The 18620-nt window shown below is 43.2% G+C and overlaps 1 protein-coding gene across 1 annotated transcript in view; it reads right to left on the reverse strand.

Moving 5' to 3' along the window:
• Positions 1 to 10115: 10115 nt before the first annotated feature.
• LOC123171239 (uncharacterized) overlaps positions 10116 to 18620 on the reverse strand; it is a 34527-nt gene continuing 26022 nt past the window's right edge. The window contains exons 2-4 of the mRNA XM_044588827.1: positions 14066 to 14384; positions 11404 to 13090; positions 10116 to 10762 (exon numbers count right to left, since the gene is read on the reverse strand). Of these exons, the coding sequence (XP_044444762.1) occupies positions 10446 to 10762; positions 11404 to 13090; positions 14066 to 14384 (2323 nt within the window). The 3' untranslated portion in view covers positions 10116 to 10445. The remainder of the gene's footprint in view (positions 10763 to 11403; positions 13091 to 14065; positions 14385 to 18620) is intronic.

An 18620-nucleotide genomic window follows, 5' to 3' on the forward strand; every position in this document is an offset into this window, starting at 1 on the left:
AATAGATAAATTCCTCACGTCCAGAAATTTATTTTAGAATTTTTGGAGTTCCAGAAGTATACGTTTGATCCAGATTACTACAGACTGTTCTGTTTTTGACAGTTTCTGTTTTTCGTGTGTTGTTTGTTTATTTTGATGAATCTATGGCTAGTATCGGAGGTTATGAACCATAGAGAAGTTGAAATACAGTAGGTTTAAAACCAATATAAATAAAGAATGAGTTCATTACAGTACCTTGAAGTGATGGTTTGCTTTCTTATACTAACAGAGCTCATGAGATTTTCTGTTAAGTTTTGTGTTGTGAAGTTTTCAAGTTTTGGGTAAAGATTTGATGGATTATGGAACAAGGAGTGGCAAGAGCCTAAGCTTGGGGATGCCCAAGGCACCCCAAGATAAAATTCAAGGACAACCAAAAGCCTAAGCTTGGGGATGCCCCGGAAGGCATCCCCTTTTTCGTCTTCGTCCACCGGTAACTTTACTTGATGCTATATTTTTATTCACCACGTGATATGTGTTTTGCTTGGAGCGTCTTGTATGATTTGAGTCTTTGCTTTTTAGTTCACCACAATCATCCTTGATGTACACACCTTTTGGGAGAGACACACATTAATCGGAATTTATTAGAATACTGTATGTGCTTCACTTATATCTTTTGAGCTAAATAATTTTGCTCTAGTGCTTCACTTATATCTTTTAGAGCACGGTGGTGGTTTTATTTTATAGAAATTATTGATCTCTCATGCTTCACTTATATTATTTTGAGAGTCTTTTAGAACAACATGATAGTTTGCTTTGGCTATAAAATTAGTCCTAATATGATGAACATCCAAGATAGGTATAATAAAAACTATCATATAGAGTGCATTGAATACTATGAGAAGTTTGATACTCGATAATTGTTTTGAGATATGAATATGGTGATATTAGAGTCATGCTAGTTGAGTAGTTGTGAATTTGAGAAATACTTGTTCTAAAATTTGTGATTCCCGTAGCATGCACGTATGGTGAACCGTTATGTGATGAAGTCGGAGCATGATTTATTTATTGATTGTCTTCCTTATGAGTGGCGGTCGGGGACGAGCGATGGTCTTTTCCTACCAATCTATCCCCCTAGGAGCATGCGCGTAGTACTTTGTTTCGATAACTAATAGATTTTTGCAATAAGTATGTGAGTTCTTTATGACTAATGTTGAGTCCATGGATTATACGCACTCTCACCCTTCCACCATTGCTAGCCTCTCTAATACCGCGCATCTTTCGCCGGTATCATACACCCACCATATACCTTCCTCAAAACAGCCACCATACCTACCTATTATGGCATTTCCATAGCCATTCCGAGATATATTACCATGCAACTTACCACCGTCCCGTTTATTATGACACGCTTCATCATTGTCATATTGCTTTGCATGATCATGTAGTGGACATCGTATTTGTGGCAAAGCCACCTTCATAATTCTTTCATACATGTCACTCTTGATTAATTGCATATCCCGGTACACCGCCGGAGGCATTCACATAGAGTCATATTTTGTTCTAAGTATTGAGTTGTAAGTAAATAAAAGTGTGATGATCATCATTATTAGAGCATTGTCCCAAGTGAGGAAAGGATGATGGAGACTATGATTCCCCCACAAGTCGGATGAGACTTCGGACGAAAAAAAAGAGGCCATAAAAAAAAGAGAAAGGCCCAAATAAAAAAAATAAAAAAAGAGAGAAAAAGAGAGAAGGGACAATGTTACTATCCTTTTTCCACACTTGTGCTTCAAAGTAGCACCATGATCTTCATGATAGAGAGTCTCCTATGTTGTCACTTTCATATACTAGTGGGAATTTTACATTATAGAACTTGGCTTGTATATTCCAGTGATGGGCTTCCTCAAAATGCCCTAGGTCTTCGTGAGCAAGCGAGTTGGATGCACACCCACTTAGTTTTTTTGTTGAGCTTTCATACACTTATAGCTCTAGTGCATCCGTTGCATGGCAATCCCTACTCACTCACATTGATATCTATTAATGGGCATCTCCATAGACCGTTGATAAGCCTAGTTGATGTGAGACTATTTTCTCCTTTTTTGTCTTCTCCACAACCACCATTCTATTCCACATATAGTGCTATGTCCATGGCTCACGCTCATGTATTGCGTGAAGATTGAAAAAGTTTGAGAACATCAAAAGTATGAAAAAATTGCTTGGCTTGTCATCGGGGTTGTGCATGATTAAATACTTTGTGTGATGAAGATAGAGCATAGCCAGACTATATGATTTTGTAGGGATAACTTTCTTTGGCCATGTTATTTTGAGAAGACAAGATTGCTTTGTTAGTATGCTTGAAATATTATTATTTTTATGTCAATATTAAACTTTTATCTTGAATCTCTCGGATCTGAATATTCATGCCACAATAAAGAAAATTACATTGAGAAATATGCTAGGTAGCATTCCACATCAAAAATTCTGTTTTTATCATTTACCTACTCGAGGACGAGTAGGAATTAAGCTTGGGGATGCTTGATACGTCTCCAACGTATCTATAATTTTTGATTGTTCCATGCTATTATATTATCTGTTTTGGATGTTTAATGGGCTTTACTAATCACTTTATTATTATTTTTGGGACTAACCTACTAACCCAAGGCCTAGTGCAAATTGCTGTTTTTTTTGCCTATTTCAGTGTTTTGCAGAAAAGGAATATCAAACGGAGTCCAAACGGAATGAAACCTTCGGGAGAGTTATTAACGTGATCCAGAGGACTTGGAGTGGACGTCAAGAAAGAAGCGAGGAGGCCATGAGGCAGGGAGGCGCGCCTGCCCCCCTGGGCGCGCCCCAACCCTCATGGGCCCCTCGCAGCTCCACCGACCTACTTCTTCCTCCTATATATACCCATATACCCTGAAACCATCCAGAAGCACCACGAAACCCTATTTCCACCGCCGCAACCTTCTGTACCCGTGAGATCCCATCTTGGGGCCTTTCCAACGCTCCGCCGGAGGGGGAATTGATCACGGAGGGCTTCTACATCAACACCATAGCCTCTCCGATGATGTGTGAGTAGTTTACCACAGACCTTCGGGTCCATAGTTATTAGCTAGATGGCTTCTTCTCTCTCTTTGGATCTTAATACAAAGTTCTCCTCGATCTTCTTGGAGATCTATTCGATGTAACTCTTTTTGTGGTGTGTTTGTCGAGATCCGATGAATTGTGGGTTTATGATCAAGATTATCTATGAACAATATTTGAATCTCCTCTGAATTCTTTTATGTATGATTTGTTATCTTTGCAAGTCTCTTCGAATTATCAGTTTGGTTTGGCCTACTAGATTGATCTTTCTTGCAATGGGAGAAGTGCTTAGCTTTGGGTTCAATCTTGCGTTGCTCGATCCCAGTGACAGTAGGGGAAACGACACATATTGTATTGTTGCCGTCGAGGGTAAAAAGATGGGGTTTATATCATATTGCTTGAGTTTATCCCTCTACATCATGTTATCTTGCCTAATGCGTTACTCTGTTCTTATGAACTTAATACTCTAGATGCATGCCGGATAGCGGTCGATGTATGGAGTAATAGTAGTAGATGCAGAATCGTTTCGGTCTACTTGTCGCGGACGTGATGCCTATATACATGATCATGCCTAGATATTCTCATAATTATGCACTTTTCTATCAATTGCTCGACAGTAATTTGTTCACCCACCGTAATACTTATGCTATCTTGAGAGAAGCCACTAGTGAAACCTATGGCCCCCGGGTCTATTTTCCATCATATTAATCTCCCGTCAACTAGCTATTTCTGTCACCGTTTATTTTGCAATCTTTACTTTTAATCTTTATCATAAAATACCAAAAATATTATCTTATTATCTCTATCAGATCTCCCTTGTGCAAGTGGCCGTGAAGGGATTGACAACCCCTTTATTGCGTTGGTTGCAAGGTTCTTATTTGTTTGTGTAGGTACTAGGGACTTGCGTGTGGCCTCCTACTAGATTGATACCTTGGTTCTCAAAAACTGAGGGAAATACTTACGCTACTTTGCCGCATCACCCTTTCCTCTTCAAGGGAAAACCAACGCATGCTCAAGAGGTAGCAGTACCATAACCACTTGACTCAGCTGGGAGTTAATCTTCCTGATGATAGTGTCATTGACAGAGTTCTTCAATCACTGCCACCAAGCTATAAAGGCTTCGTGATGAACTATAATATGCAAGGGATGAATAAGACGATTCCCGAGCTCTTCGCAATGCTTAAGGCTGCGGAGGTAGAAATCAAGTAGGAGCATCAAGTGTTGCTGGTTAACAAGACCACTAGTTTCAAGAAAAAGGGCAAAGGGAAGAAGGGGAACTTCAAAAGAATAGCAAACACGTTGCTGCTCCCGGGAAGAAGCCAAAGTCTGGACCTAAGCCTGAAACTGAGTGCTTCTACTGCAAAGGGACTGGTCACTGGAAGCGGAACTGCCCCAAGTATTTGGCGGATAAGAAGGATGGCAAAGTGAACAAATGTATATTTGATATACATGTTATTGATGTGTACATTACTAATGCTCGTAGTAGCGCCTGGGTATTTGATACTGGTTCTGTTTCTCATATTTGCAACTCGAAACAAGGGCTACGGATTAAACGAAGATTGGCTAAGGACGAGGTGACGATGCGCGTCGGAAATGGTTCCAAGGTCGATGTGATTGTCGTCGGCACGCTACGTCTACATCTACCTTCGGGATTAGTTTTAGACCTGAATAATTGTTATTTGGCGCTAGCATTGAGCATGAACTTTATATCTAGATCTTGTTTGATGCGAGACGGTTATTCATTTAAATAAGAGAATAATGGTTGTTCTATTTATATGAGTAATATCTTTTATGGTCATGCACCCTTGATGAGTGGTCTATTTTTGTTGAATCTCGATCGTAGTGATACACATATTCATAATATTGATGCCAAAAGAAGCAAAGTTAATAATGATAGTGCAACTTATTTGTGGCACTGCCGTTTAGGTCATATTGGTGTAAAGCGCATGAAGAAACTCCATGCAGATGGACTTTTGGAATCACTTGATGCTTGCGAACCATGCCTCATGGGCAAGATGACTAAGACTCCGTTCTTCGGAACAATGGAGCGAGCCACTGACTTATTGGAAATAATGCATACCGATGTATGCGGTCCGATGAGTGTTGAGGCTCGCGACGTGTATCGTTATTTTCCGACCTTCACAGATGATTTGAGAAGATATGGGTATATCTACCCTCATATGGGCCGATCTAAGTGGAGAAAGGAAAAGGGGAAGAGGAAAGGAAATAGAGGGAATATGATTCCCCCTACCTTTCCCCTCTCCCCTCTTTCCTTCCCCCCTCCGGAGATAAGGAAAGGGGGAGGCTGAATTGGAGGAGGCCCCAAGTAGGATTCCTCCTACTTGGGGCGCCCCAAGGCTGCTCCCCTCCCTCTCCCACCTATATATACATGGGGATGGGCGCCTAGAACACACACCAACAATTGTTAGCCATGTACGGCGCCCCCCTCCACAGTTTATGCCTCCGGTCATATTCACATAGTGCATAGGCGAAGCCCTGCGCGGATTACTTCACCATCACCGTCACCACGCCGTCGTGCTGATGGAACTCTCCCTCGACACTTTGTTGGATCAAGAGTTCGAGGGACGTCATCGAGATGAACGTGTGCAGAACTCGGAGGTGCCGTACGTTCGGTGCTTGATCGATCGGAACGAGAAAAAGTTCGACTACATCAACCGCGTAAACAAACACTTCCGCTTTCGGCCCACGAGGGTACGTGGACACACTCTCCCCCTCTCATTGCTATGCATCTCCTATATAGATCTTGCGTGATCGTAGGAATTTTTTGAAATTGCATGCTACGTTGGCTGCTGATGTCTACTACGCAACTTTATTCTTGTAGACACATGTTGGGCCTCCAAGCGCAGAGTTTTGTAGGACAGTAGCAATTTTTACTCAAGTGGATGACCTAAGGTTTATCAATCCGTAGGAGGCGTAGGATAAAGATATATAGTCTCTCTCAAAGGACCCTGCAACCAAATACAAAAAATCTCTTGTGTCCCCAACACACCCAATACAATGGTAATTTGTATAGGTGCACTAGTTGGGCGAAGAGATGGTGATAAAAATGTAATATTGATGGTAGAAATATATTTTTATAATCTGAATAAATAAAAATAGCAAGGTAGCAATTGATAAAAGTGAGCACAAACGGTATTGCAATACTTAAAAAGTGAGGCCTAGGGTCCGTACTTTCACTAGTGCAATCTCCCAACAATGCTAATATAATTGGATCATATAACCATCCCTCAACGTGCGAGGAAGAATCACTCCAAAGTTCCTATCTAGCGAAGAACATAAGAATAAATTGTTTGTAGGGTACGAAACCACCTCAAAGCTATTCTTTCCGATCTAGAGTTCGTACTAAAATAACAACAAGCTATTCTTTCTGATCGATCTAACCAAGAGTTCGTACTAAAATAACACTAAAGCAAATTCAGATTCATAATACTCAATCCGACACAAAGAACTTCAAAGAGTGCCCCAAGATTTCTACCGGAGAAACAAAGACAAGAACATGCATAAACCCCTATGCATAGATTACCCCAATGTCACCTCGGGAATCCGCGAGTTGAGTGCCAAAACATATATCAAGTGAATCAATACGATACCCCATTGTCACCACGAGTATTCAATTGCAAGACATATATAAAGTGTTCTCAAATCCATAAAAGTATTCAATCCTATAACAACGAAATCACAAAGGGAAAAACTCAATTCATCACAACAAGATAGAGAGGGGAAAACACCATATGATTCAACTATATTAACAAAGCCCGCGATACATCAAGATCGTGACATCTCAAGAACACGAGAGAGAGAGAGAGAGAGAGAGAGAGAGAGAGATTAAACACATAGCTATTGGTACAAACCCTCAGCCCCGATGGTGGACTACTCCCTCCTCATCATGGTGGCCGCTGGGATGATGAAGATGGCCACCGGTGATGATTTCCCCCCTCCGGCAGGGTGCTGAAAAGGGTCTAGATTCATTTTCGGTGGCTACAGAGCCTTGCGGCGGCGGAACTTCTGATCTAGGTTAACCCCGAGGGTTTCTGGAATTTTTGGAAATTTATAGTGTAAAGAGAGGGTGCGGGAGGCCACCGAGGTGGGCACAACCCACCTGGGCGCGCCTATGCCCCCCTCGGGGCACCCCCTAGGTGCTGCTCTGGCCCATCCTAGGTGTCCTGCTCCATAAAAAATCTCCAAAAAGTTTCACGGCGTTTGGACTTCGTTTGATATTGATTTCCTGCGATGTAAGAAACAAGCAAAAAACTGCAACTGGCACTGGACACTGGGTCAATAAGTTAGTCCCAAAAAGTGATATAAAGTTGCTATAAAATGATTGTAAAACATCCAAGAATGATAATATATCAATATGAATACTTCATAAATTATAGATACGTTGGAGACGTATCAGCTGCCTCCCGAGGAGTGGAGATTTCTATGTAGGTGCCCACCTCGTGAGGTTGAGGTGACGCAAGCCATGACGACCAAGGCCAGGCGGGCGCAGAGGAGCAGGTTTCCTCTTTGGTGCTAAGGAGGCAAGCGTAGGCGTGGGATCCCTTCCCGCCTACATTTTGGGGGAAGAGGACCGAGGCCACTATAAATATAGGTTAGCCACCACCATAGGGGAAGGCCGATCCCTTTCCACCCTCACCAGAGCAGACCTCGCGAGGTTGTTCATCCCTTATACTAGTTCATCCTCAACCCCTCGTGAGGCTAATCCACCTGAAAGTAGGAGTAGGGTCTTACACCGCAAGGTGGCCCGAACCTGGGTAACTGATGTGTCCATCTTCTTCCTTCTTCACCGAGTTAGGCCGTGCGGACGACGAGCTGGCTGGCTAAAGAGGTCGAGTTCTTCGCACACGCCCCAGAGTTCGAACCTTTCTTGGGTCTGCGGAGCCCTGAATCTGACAATTTCCTTTTCTGCAATGATACATTTTTAATAGCTAGATCAACAATTATTCATGAAATCACGGTTACATCATCATTAGAACATCCAATAGAAACTTTGGTGGATTATCGGGTCAATTCTCGATGAACCGAGGATGGTTCGAAAGAAAATCCGATGGGGGTGGATGTGTACTAGAGAGACATTGGAAGAGAAAAAATATATAGGTTGAAAACAAATTTAAATCTCGAGTGAGGTGGTTTTTGTGTTGGATACATTTGCCCTTGATTAGCTACTCCATACAACTTCATCAGCATAGACACACAATTCCAAAGGCCAACTTGGCAGAATCCTAGTTGAATATCTTAACGCTCTTACTGCACTTGAACAATGAGATTTTGAAAAGAAGTCTGGGAAACATGCATTTAATTCTAATATAATCCCTAGAAAAAATGGTATAAAAAACCGCTTTCATGCACCTAGTGAATAAATTGCTTTTCCTAGTATATGAGAGAGGGGAATTTTTTCGATTAAACTTCACATTCATGCTAATAAATTTGTGGTGAATTTAAACTTTCATTCAAATCACTGAGTCAATTTGCTATAAAATTTGACATGACCTTTGCTCTTATTTAGAGTTTTGGTTCATTCTCAAACCAGAAATAGTATGAAGGACTTAGAAATTAATAGTACAATTCAATGTGAATTGGAAATTCATTTATAAATAATAAACAACTGATAAGGGAAAATCAAACTTTATTGATAATTGGGAAATAATACAAAGTTATGTTACAAAAAAATAAAGGAAACTTTATTTAAAAATGCCATTACAAATTCTTACAAAAAGAATGAACTATAGTAAATCTATCTATTTTCTATCCTATTATAAATCTTCAAGATCTTCTTGATCTTCTTCATTTCCAAAATCAGCAAAAGAAGTACCAAAGGAAAAAAAGAAATTATTATTGTTAAAAGCGCCCCCTCCTTCATGGAGGGATAGTAAGATTGAGCCCACCTCCATCCTCTTCTCAGTTTCCCAAGTCGTCCTTCGTCTCGGTTCTAGTATCACGTTAGATCTCTGAACTGAAGCCAGATTAAGCTCGCCGTTTCCGGTGGGTCGTCGGCGTCGGAGTGGACGTTGGAGGGGCCAGTGTTTTGTGTGGCCGGGAGGGAGGGAGTGGGTTGGGTTCGTTGGTGGGTGACGTCGGCCCCGCAACCCTCGCCTCGCAACTCGTCGTTGCTGCCTTTCTTACGTGTCTGTCAGTAGGAGTGGAGCCAACCACCGCTCTCCGTCACGCTAGGCCTTCTGGTGCGGAAAGATATTTGTGATTCGTAAATGATAAATAAAAATAGGTTGTTAGACGTTTATTGAAATGACACCAGCTGAAGGTCAACGTTTTCTGAGACCTTTTCATATTTCCAGTACAATTTATCCAAAACTTAGTTACCACAGTATTCAGAGGAGCATGCCTGGAAGTGTCGTATTCCATTTTTCTCTTGTTCGGAGCATACAATGTACACTGATTTATCTACTACTACCTCCGTTTCTAAATATAAGTCTTTTTAGATATTTCACTACAGACTACATACGAAGTAAAATGAGTAAATCTACACTCTAAAATATGTCTATATACATCCGTATATAGTTCATAGTGGAATCTCTAAAAAGACTTACATTTAGAAACGGAGGGAGTGTATGGAACTTGCAGAAATACGAGTATAGCGACACCAGCTTGCTGACATGCACTCTCTCTCTCTCTCTCTCTCTCTCTCTCTCTCTCTATGTTTTGACAGCTTGGCCGCCCTTTGTTGCTGCTGTCTGCTGGAAGCTTGCTTCTAAGTTCTAAGCGAGAGGGGACAGATTTGGTGCAGCTATGTGTTCCATATTGAAAATTGTGATTGGTTGCTAATTAGTACTCCCTCTGTCCTGTAATGTAGGACGTTTTTGCAAACTAACATAGCTTGCAAAAACGTCTTGCATTATAGGACGGAGGGAGTAGGAGATTACAAGAACTCCTTGCCGTCATGTTTGTATGTTCAGATGATTGCTGCACCTTTTCACAAAAGAAGAGATGATTGCTGTACCCAGTGAACAAGAAAAATCGAGCATGAAAGCTCTAGCAAAGCCAGAATACCCTGAAGAAAAGGCTAATCCACGGCATGCTGTCTGAAGATAAAACTATTCACAGTAGAATATACTACCGTTTATGTCAGACACACACCAATAATAACTTGGAAATTCAGCAGGGTTTCAACAACATAACAAACTTGGTAATCCAACAGGAGTTCAAGAAATTCAGCAGGGTTTCAACAACATAACAAACTTGGAAATTCAGCAGGGTTTCAACAACATAACAGACCACGACAGTACTAAGGGAGTGCCACTAGTGAGCATCCGACAGATTACTGCTGCACACCATTACAGCAGCATACACACACATACACATAACAGGACGGAGGAGAGGCGAAAGCATCAACTGAAGGCCGTCACTCAGTGGCAACCAGCGGCATGTTTCTGCGGCCTGATCCAGTCGTGCAGCACCATGGTCACCCTGTCGTGCTGCTTCACGGAGGATCCGTGCAGGAGCGGGGCGGCGCGGGCGAGGACGCGGTTGTAGTGGACGTACTCCTTCTGCCGGAACCTCTCCTGCTCGGGCGGCGTCATCTCCTCCCACTCGGCGTGCAGCTTCTCCGACAGGCTCCGGTCGATGTTGTACCTGGTGGCGCCGAAGCACGTCTGGCTCAGGACCCGCCTCGCAAGGGTCTGCAGGTCGGGCACACGAGCCCCGTGCGTCGACCACCATTCAACTGCGAATGTCGAGTGAAGCGCGGTAAGAAGGTGCGTAATTCATGTAGTATGATATGAACGGATGAATGAAATGGTGATCATCTCAGTGGGTGTAAATGTTTGGGTTTGAAAGTTGAAGTGAAAATGGAAGAAGAGGAGGCTCCTGTACAGTTTAAGCAGAACATATACCCCAGTTTGCAACTTGCAACTAACTAAGCAACTATGTTGACAAGCTTAGGCTGATGCAGAGAAATTGATCGTTCTACACGTTCATCTGTAAACCTTTTGACTTCTCTACTACTCCCTCCGTCCCATAATGTAAGACGTTTTTGCAAGCACATCTTACATTATGGGACGGCGGGAGTATTTATTTAAACAACCATGTCGACAAGTTAGGCTAATGCAGAGGAGTTGAACTTTGAATAGAACTGCACTTATGACATGATATATTTGTGCCATGTTCACATGCTAACTAAATATGTTGGCGCACTGTATGTTACGGTGCACAAATGCACATATCAGATTTTGTGGAGGACCTCAGACACTATTCCAGCTCACTCTAAAGATTGGAAAATATCAAGTGCATATGACACATAAAGGCACTACCGTCAGTGGCTTGTTAGGGAGTGGTCATTTTGCAAGAGGTTAGGGTGTAGCTTACCTTGTGGTAACTCCATGATTTGCTGCATTGCTGGATCTGTGTCGAAATAGCCCAACTTCTTTTCATACACTTCCAATTGTGCAGACGCTTTTCTGGCATTGTAATGAGCCTTGCCCAGTTGGATTGTGCAGGCCGCGATGCCGCTGCTGATCTCAGCATCAGGCTGGAATCCAGCTGTGTAAAAGATCCTTGGGTTTAGCATCTGACCAGCAGCATGGAGAGGACTATGCAAGTAACCATCCCATATCCTGTCAATCATACACCAATAAGAGTCGCTTTCATCTCCGATATTGAGAGATATCTCTTCTTTTGCTCTATCCATGGCTTCATACAAGATACCCATCGGACAGATATCAGATTCTAGTTTATACAACACACTGACAAGTGGGTTTGTAACCTTCACGACTTCTGCAGCAGCATGCCAAAATGCATCATCTGCCTTTACTATGCTCTGGATACGCTCGAACAAATCAAGACAAGTCCAACCAGAGGGAACCCATTCAGGCGAGCTGAACATCTGCACCAGACCTACTCTTGCAGAAACTAACCTCTCTAATGTGATGAACACTGCCACAAATCTCAGATAAGAAGTGCTCAAAATCTCCTCCTGAACATATCTTCCTTTCAGTTTCATTGGCAGTGCATGGCCATATAAAAACCTTGTAATTTCCCTTGCCTTCATTAGGACTTCACTGACATGCTCGAGTGCTGCTATTTTCTCAAGCAGAAGGTTGATGCAGTGGTCAGCACATAGCACGAAGAAAAAGCTGTCATATTTATTTAGCACATACTGCCGTGCCATCTGCATATGGGGTGACACGTCATTCATGACAATCTGAACAATGTTATGGGCACCAACATCATCAACCACGCGAGAAAGCATTGATTCTAGCTCATCCAAGTCCTCAGTGATTTCAGAGACGTCAATGGATCTGAGAAACTGCGTACCTTTGCTGCAGTGCACCAGGACACTTACGAAGCTTTTGTCACACTTGCTCTTCCAACTATCCACAATTACAGTGCAACCACTTGTTTGCCACTCTTGCTTGAGTTCCTTTGCGCGGTTCTCAGTTTCTCTTAGTTGCTCCTGCAGAACAGCTTCGTACGTTGGCATTACAGCCCCAGGCGCATGGGGAAACACAACCATCTCCCTCAAAGATGATGAATGGAGAACACCAGGCTCAGGTCCAGCTTCGGAGAAGAACTTGCCTACTGATTTTGCTGACGCAGAATCGAAGTAATCACTTTTCTCAACCTTGGGTTTCAGTTGACAAGAACTATATGTGATTTCCTTGGGCTGCGTCAGATCCGGTGGATAATGAAGAAAACAGCGGTTATTGGATACAGTTTGTTGTAGCTGTGGTTGCTGGAGTTGAGCAGATGGAAGGGCTGGGCTTGTGTGAGGAACCTCATCATGTTCATGCTTCAGTCTTTTCGTTTTTCCGAGCATCCGATCTTTCTTGCGATCCACAAGTGAACTCATTAAGCTTGTCCTGACACTGTCCGGTACTTGGTTGCATGGACGAACATTGCCCCTGATGCCTGCTACATGTTGCTCTAGACGGTTGTAAGTACAAACCACCTTACCGCAGTAATTGCAGCTCACTTTTTTGCCTTCCTCATCAATGGTTTTGCCATGCCTTTCTTTTCCACAATTACTTGTCTGAGGATCTTGTGCGGAAAAAACCTGAAGAAAAGCAATGAGAGATACTTCAGTAATGCAAAAATTAAAATGTCAAATTTCCAAAACATGAGTGCAACATTTCACCAATGATTAGATTTCATCTGCTTCCTCTTAATGACAGCACATGATGTACTGCTATTGATGAATTTACCACATGTGAACAGAGAAGACTATGATCCAACTAAACACTGTACCTTAGAAGTTTAAACATAGTGTTACTGGATGAAACAGTTTGTTCTGCATTTTTTTCCGATATAAAGAACAGTTTGAGCACATAGAGGTGTAGTCAATGGCTCATATATATTTACCAACAGACTGAAGGCATGAGCTTGTTCACAAATTACAAGTTCATGGCAACAAATCTCTGGGCACTAATGCAATGAATTCACCGCAACTCTAACAGGGCAGTCAACAATTGGCCATTTTCGCCATGGTACACTCCAGAAACATGTAACTGTAACTAGATTAGACAGGTGTTCCTCACAAACAGTCTAAAATTCGATGCTTACAATCCTGAAGGATTCGAATGAACCATACGAAATAGTTCGGTGCAAGTAAAAGGTTAACTATTTGGGTACTATCCCACAGGACAATTGGACTAATATTTACTTTTTCAAAGATCAGTGATGTGGTATAAGCATAAGACTGCACGATGATCTTACAAAGCCAGTAACAATACCCCCTCTGAAACTAGTGGCGTGAAAGTGACTTTTTTTCCCGATACTAAAATCCGACAAAATCATAGTGCCTCCCCTCAAAGTTTTAGCAATTCCTTCGAATCGGCTCAAACGCCTTTCAAAATCCAACATTACGCTACCCAACTCCCAAAAGCAGGCAAAACCTAAAACGGAGAAAGGGGGATTCTTCCTGGGCAGAAAGCCCCGAACAGCACCACGGGTCACAGCCCACCACCTATTTCGCTCGCTCTCGCCGGCTTCATTCCAGAACAGAGCATGGCGAGGGATTTCAATTGCTTACCATTTTTGTCCCCTCCGGCGCGAGAACAAGGAGGGGTTCGCAGCAGGCGGCCGCTGCGCCGCGCAGCACCTCGACCTGCCTCCCAGGGGCCGGGGGCGCTGCCGACGGAGCCGCCGGGGTTTGACGGCGATGAGCCCGATTCCGCGCCCCGCCTCCTCTCGTTGTTGCGCTGCGCGTCGTGGTCTCTGCTGCGCTCTGGCTTTTGCTTTTCTGATCAGCGGGGCGCTCACGGGTGGCAGAGAGGAGGGAGGAGGCGCCGAGGGCGAGGGAACTGGGGTTTTTGGGAAGAGATGGAAAGAACTTTGACTGTTTGCCATTTCTGGAAACTGACGACGACGGGTTTTAATCGCTCAAACAACATTTACTGGTGTGCGAACCAACATGTACTTGCATGTCAGGAGGACAGCGGTACCTCTAGCTCATCGGGGATCAAATCCTGGTGCTCGCATTAATTTCTGGATCTATTTCAGAATTTTCGGTGATGCGCGTTTGGTGAAAGAAGATGTTCCCGACGACTACGAGGCGTCTACGGTGACTTCGTAAAATTTGAATATGATATGTCGGCTCAGTCTCTCGCAGGTGCTCATAGGGATAGAGTGTGCGTTCATACGCGTGAGTGTATGCGCATATATATGAGTGTTTGCTTATGTAATTTTGTTTTTTCAACATAGTAGACGCAACATATGCATATACACTCATCCTTATGAAAGCACGTATGCACATCTTACTCCTATGAGCACCTCCGAGAGACTCAGCCGACACATTATCTTGAGATTGATAAAGTTGCCAGACGCTTTCGGGAATGTCACCTCCCACCAAACGCACATGACCGAAAGGTCTGGAATAAATCCATGAAAATGCAAGCACCACTGTCAAGTCTGGGACTTGAATTCTGGTGGACAGGGGATACTATCGTTCTCCTAACCATCCAACCACACGTTGTTTCACGGAACAAATTTTATTTGACAACAACATTTCATTCTTCGCGAACCAACATGCGATTGGACGGTTAGGTGGACAGTGGTATCCCCAGCCCAGCAGGGTTCAAGTCCTGGTGCTCGCATTTATCCTGGATTTATTTCAGGATTTCTGGCGATACGCGTTCAGTGGTGGGAGACGTTCCCGTTGACTACGAGGCGCCTACGGCGACTTCGTAAAATCTCAAGATGATATGTCGGCTCAGTTTCTCGGAGGTGCTCATAGGGATAGGGTGTGTGTGTGCGTTCATAGAGGTGGGTGTATGCGCGTATATATGAGCTTGTGTCTGTATTGATGTAAAAAAACAACATTTCATTGTTCTTTACCATAATAATAATACGCGTTTAATAGTTACATCATCAAATATTCATGAAATCACAATTACTTTGAAATTAATTGTGTGACTAGCTGTGACGCCCCCAATTCAATCGTACACTAATTATACACGCAAACGTGTACGATCAAGATCAGGGGCTCCCAAGAAGATATCACAACACAACTCTAAACACAATAAAAGTCATACAAGCTTCATATTACAAGCCAGGAGCCTCGAGGGCTCGAATACATAAGCTCGACACAAACGAGTCAGCGGAAGCAACAATATCCGAGTACATACATAAAGTTAAAACAAGCTGCCATAAGATGGCTAACATAAAAGTAGCAACGATTGAAAAGGCAAGACCTCCTGCCTGGGACCTCCTAACTACTCCTCGAAGTCGAACTCCACGTAGAATCATCCTCGAGATCCTCTGGCTACTGGACTTCATCATAGGATCGCAATAACCGGGAATAGGGGAAAAAGAAGTAGCAAAACAACCGTGAGTACTCATCCAAAGTATTCGCAAGACTAACATCAGATCTAAACTACATATGCATTGGTATCAATGAAAGGGGTAGTATCTGTGGACTAAACTGCAGAATGCCAGAATAAGAGGGGGAGCTAGTCCTATCAAAGACTACGCTTCTGGAAGCCTCCATCTTGAAGCATATAGAAGAGAGTAGCAAGTATAGTATCAAGTTTCATTGTATAGAACATCCTACCCGACGATACTCTCCTTGTCGCCCTGTGGAAGAGCGAACACTGGGTTGTATCTGGAACTTGTAAGGGGTGTGTTTTATTAAGTATCCGGTTCTAGTTGTCAGAGGTCGGAATACAACTCCAAGTCATCCTGTTACCGTGGACACGGCTATTCGAATAGATCAACTTCCCTGCAGGGGTGCACCACATTACCTGACACGCTCGATCCCTCTGGCCGGGCACACTTTTCTGGGTCATGTCCGGCCTCGGAAGATCAACACATCGCAAACCTACCTAGGCCCAATAGAGTGGTCAGCCCGCCGGTCTAAATCCTAAGCGCGCAGGGATCTTGGGCCCATCACCCGTTGCACTCCTGCACGTTGCGTGCGCGGCCGGTGAGCAGACCTGACAACCTCCATTACAAAGGCAGGTGCTTTACGAGGTCCAATCCAGCGCACGCCGCTCAGTCGCTGATGTCTAGAAAGCTTCGGCTGATACTACGACGCTGGTTGCCCATATCTTGTCCCACGTGGCGGTTAGTGCGTATAGGCCAAAAGACCAACTCAGATCAAATATCCAAATCTCGTTAAGCGTGTTATTTTGAAACAACCGCGGACAACGACCAGGGACCAGGCCCACCTCTCTCCTGGGTGGTCTCAACCTGCCCTATCGCTCCGCCACAAGGTATCACTCAGGGGGGGGGGGCGTCGGGAACCCAGCTCCACCACTACCTGGATGGAACCACATGTCCCTTCAGCCCCCACATTCGTGAATCACTCGCGGATAATCTACGAGATGACGCGACTTTAGTCACCACATGCCACTACTGCAGGATACTGCTAATGCGGCACTACAATCAGAGACCCTTTGACGAAACTGTGTGCGATGCATTAATCGCAAACGGTGGTGTAAAAAACCATAAAAAGGTGCAAAACGTTTGCGATGGAGGAGCCATCAAACACGGTTCATATTTTAGTTGCGTGTGCGATGCAAGGCACACGGTTAATCCATTCGAACTATTTGCGATGAGGAGACCAACAGAACCGGGCAGCCATATCAATGTGTGTGCGATATACGGCATACAGTTTGCTCCGAACAACTGTTTTCTATTAGGGAGTGCAACAGAAACGGTTCAACTTAACAAGATATGTGTGATATGCGGCATACAGTTCACATGGATGAACTGTTTGCGATGAGCCAAAAGAACACAAATGAGTCGTGTAAACAAGATGTGTGTGATACATGGCAAACAACCGACTCGGATGAACTGTTTGCGATGAGAAATTACAACACAAACAGTTAATACAGTTAATTCATGTGCGATTCTGTGTGTACAAAAAACTTTGAAAAATGCAAACTAGTTGCTTGCGGTGGCTAGGAGTATCACAAACGTTGCGTCTGCGAGTACTCGTGTGCGATGATTAGTAACTTACACATACATTTCCTTATGTTAACATGTGTGTGAATTTGCAATATGGATAGTTAATATGCAAATTCCTTCTGGACATCGGGCACACGCTTAAACTCAATGAACTGTGCACGATACTAATACTTTCCATGAAAATTTAAGAACTTGGGTAACAACATTTGAGTAACATATATATAGTGGTTACACTATTCGACAAAAGGAGGATCTTCGTAACACGGTTTTGACAACCATTTGGTCCATATCTACATACTTAACATAGTAATAACTATCACATTTTAAGAGGCTAAGGGCCAACAACCATATGGTCCATATCTACATACTTAACATAGTAACAGCTAGCACATTTTAAGAGGCTGAGGGCCAACAACCACAACTATCCGCTGGAAGCAGCTTGATCATGGCGACTCGACATCTCGTCAATGAAAAGGAAGAGCCCTCCCGTGCCTTGGTAGAGCATGAGTAGAACAATGTCTCCAATTTTCCAATATGGATGCATTGCCATGACAAGCGAGAACTTGTTAATTTGAATGGTTCCATTTCTGCGGGAAATGCAGTACCTTGCAATCACTTTGGCGTTATTAGCAGGCACAAGTGTAATTCGATCACGCCAAAAAATCGATCCAGTAACTGCTACAGCGGGCAATTTCTGTTGAAATGTAAAATAAAAATCAATTGTAACATATCGTTGAAGATATATATAGTTTATGAGCATCAACATTAAAATAAGACTTTTTACCAGCGTTTGTGCACAGAATTGGTCTTGTTCAATGTGTGCACCATAGGTCTAATTAATCGCATCCAAAATCCAGTGTTCATACGATGTGCTATCTCTGTCAGATTATCAACAAAGTTTATGACATGCTTCAAGTCCTTGCAGTGAAATTTGGTACGCTTAGTAACATACAGATCGTTCACTATGCATCCAACATATCCTACTTAAAAGGTGGAAAGGTATTATTTATTCAGAGCATGGCTGAAGAATATATAGTGCGCATAAATTGGTAAATTGAATTTGTTACTGCCTAGGAACGGAGTCAGAAAATGAAATCACAATTGGTTGCTTAAATAGTGATCAATTAGTCAGAACAAATGCCCCGATTTTGCTAAGTAATATGACAACATGGAGAAAG

The sequence above is a fragment of the Triticum aestivum genome, chromosome 7D (assembly GCF_018294505.1).
Source record: "Triticum aestivum cultivar Chinese Spring chromosome 7D, IWGSC CS RefSeq v2.1, whole genome shotgun sequence".
Taxonomy (NCBI): Eukaryota; Viridiplantae; Streptophyta; class Magnoliopsida; order Poales; family Poaceae; genus Triticum; species Triticum aestivum.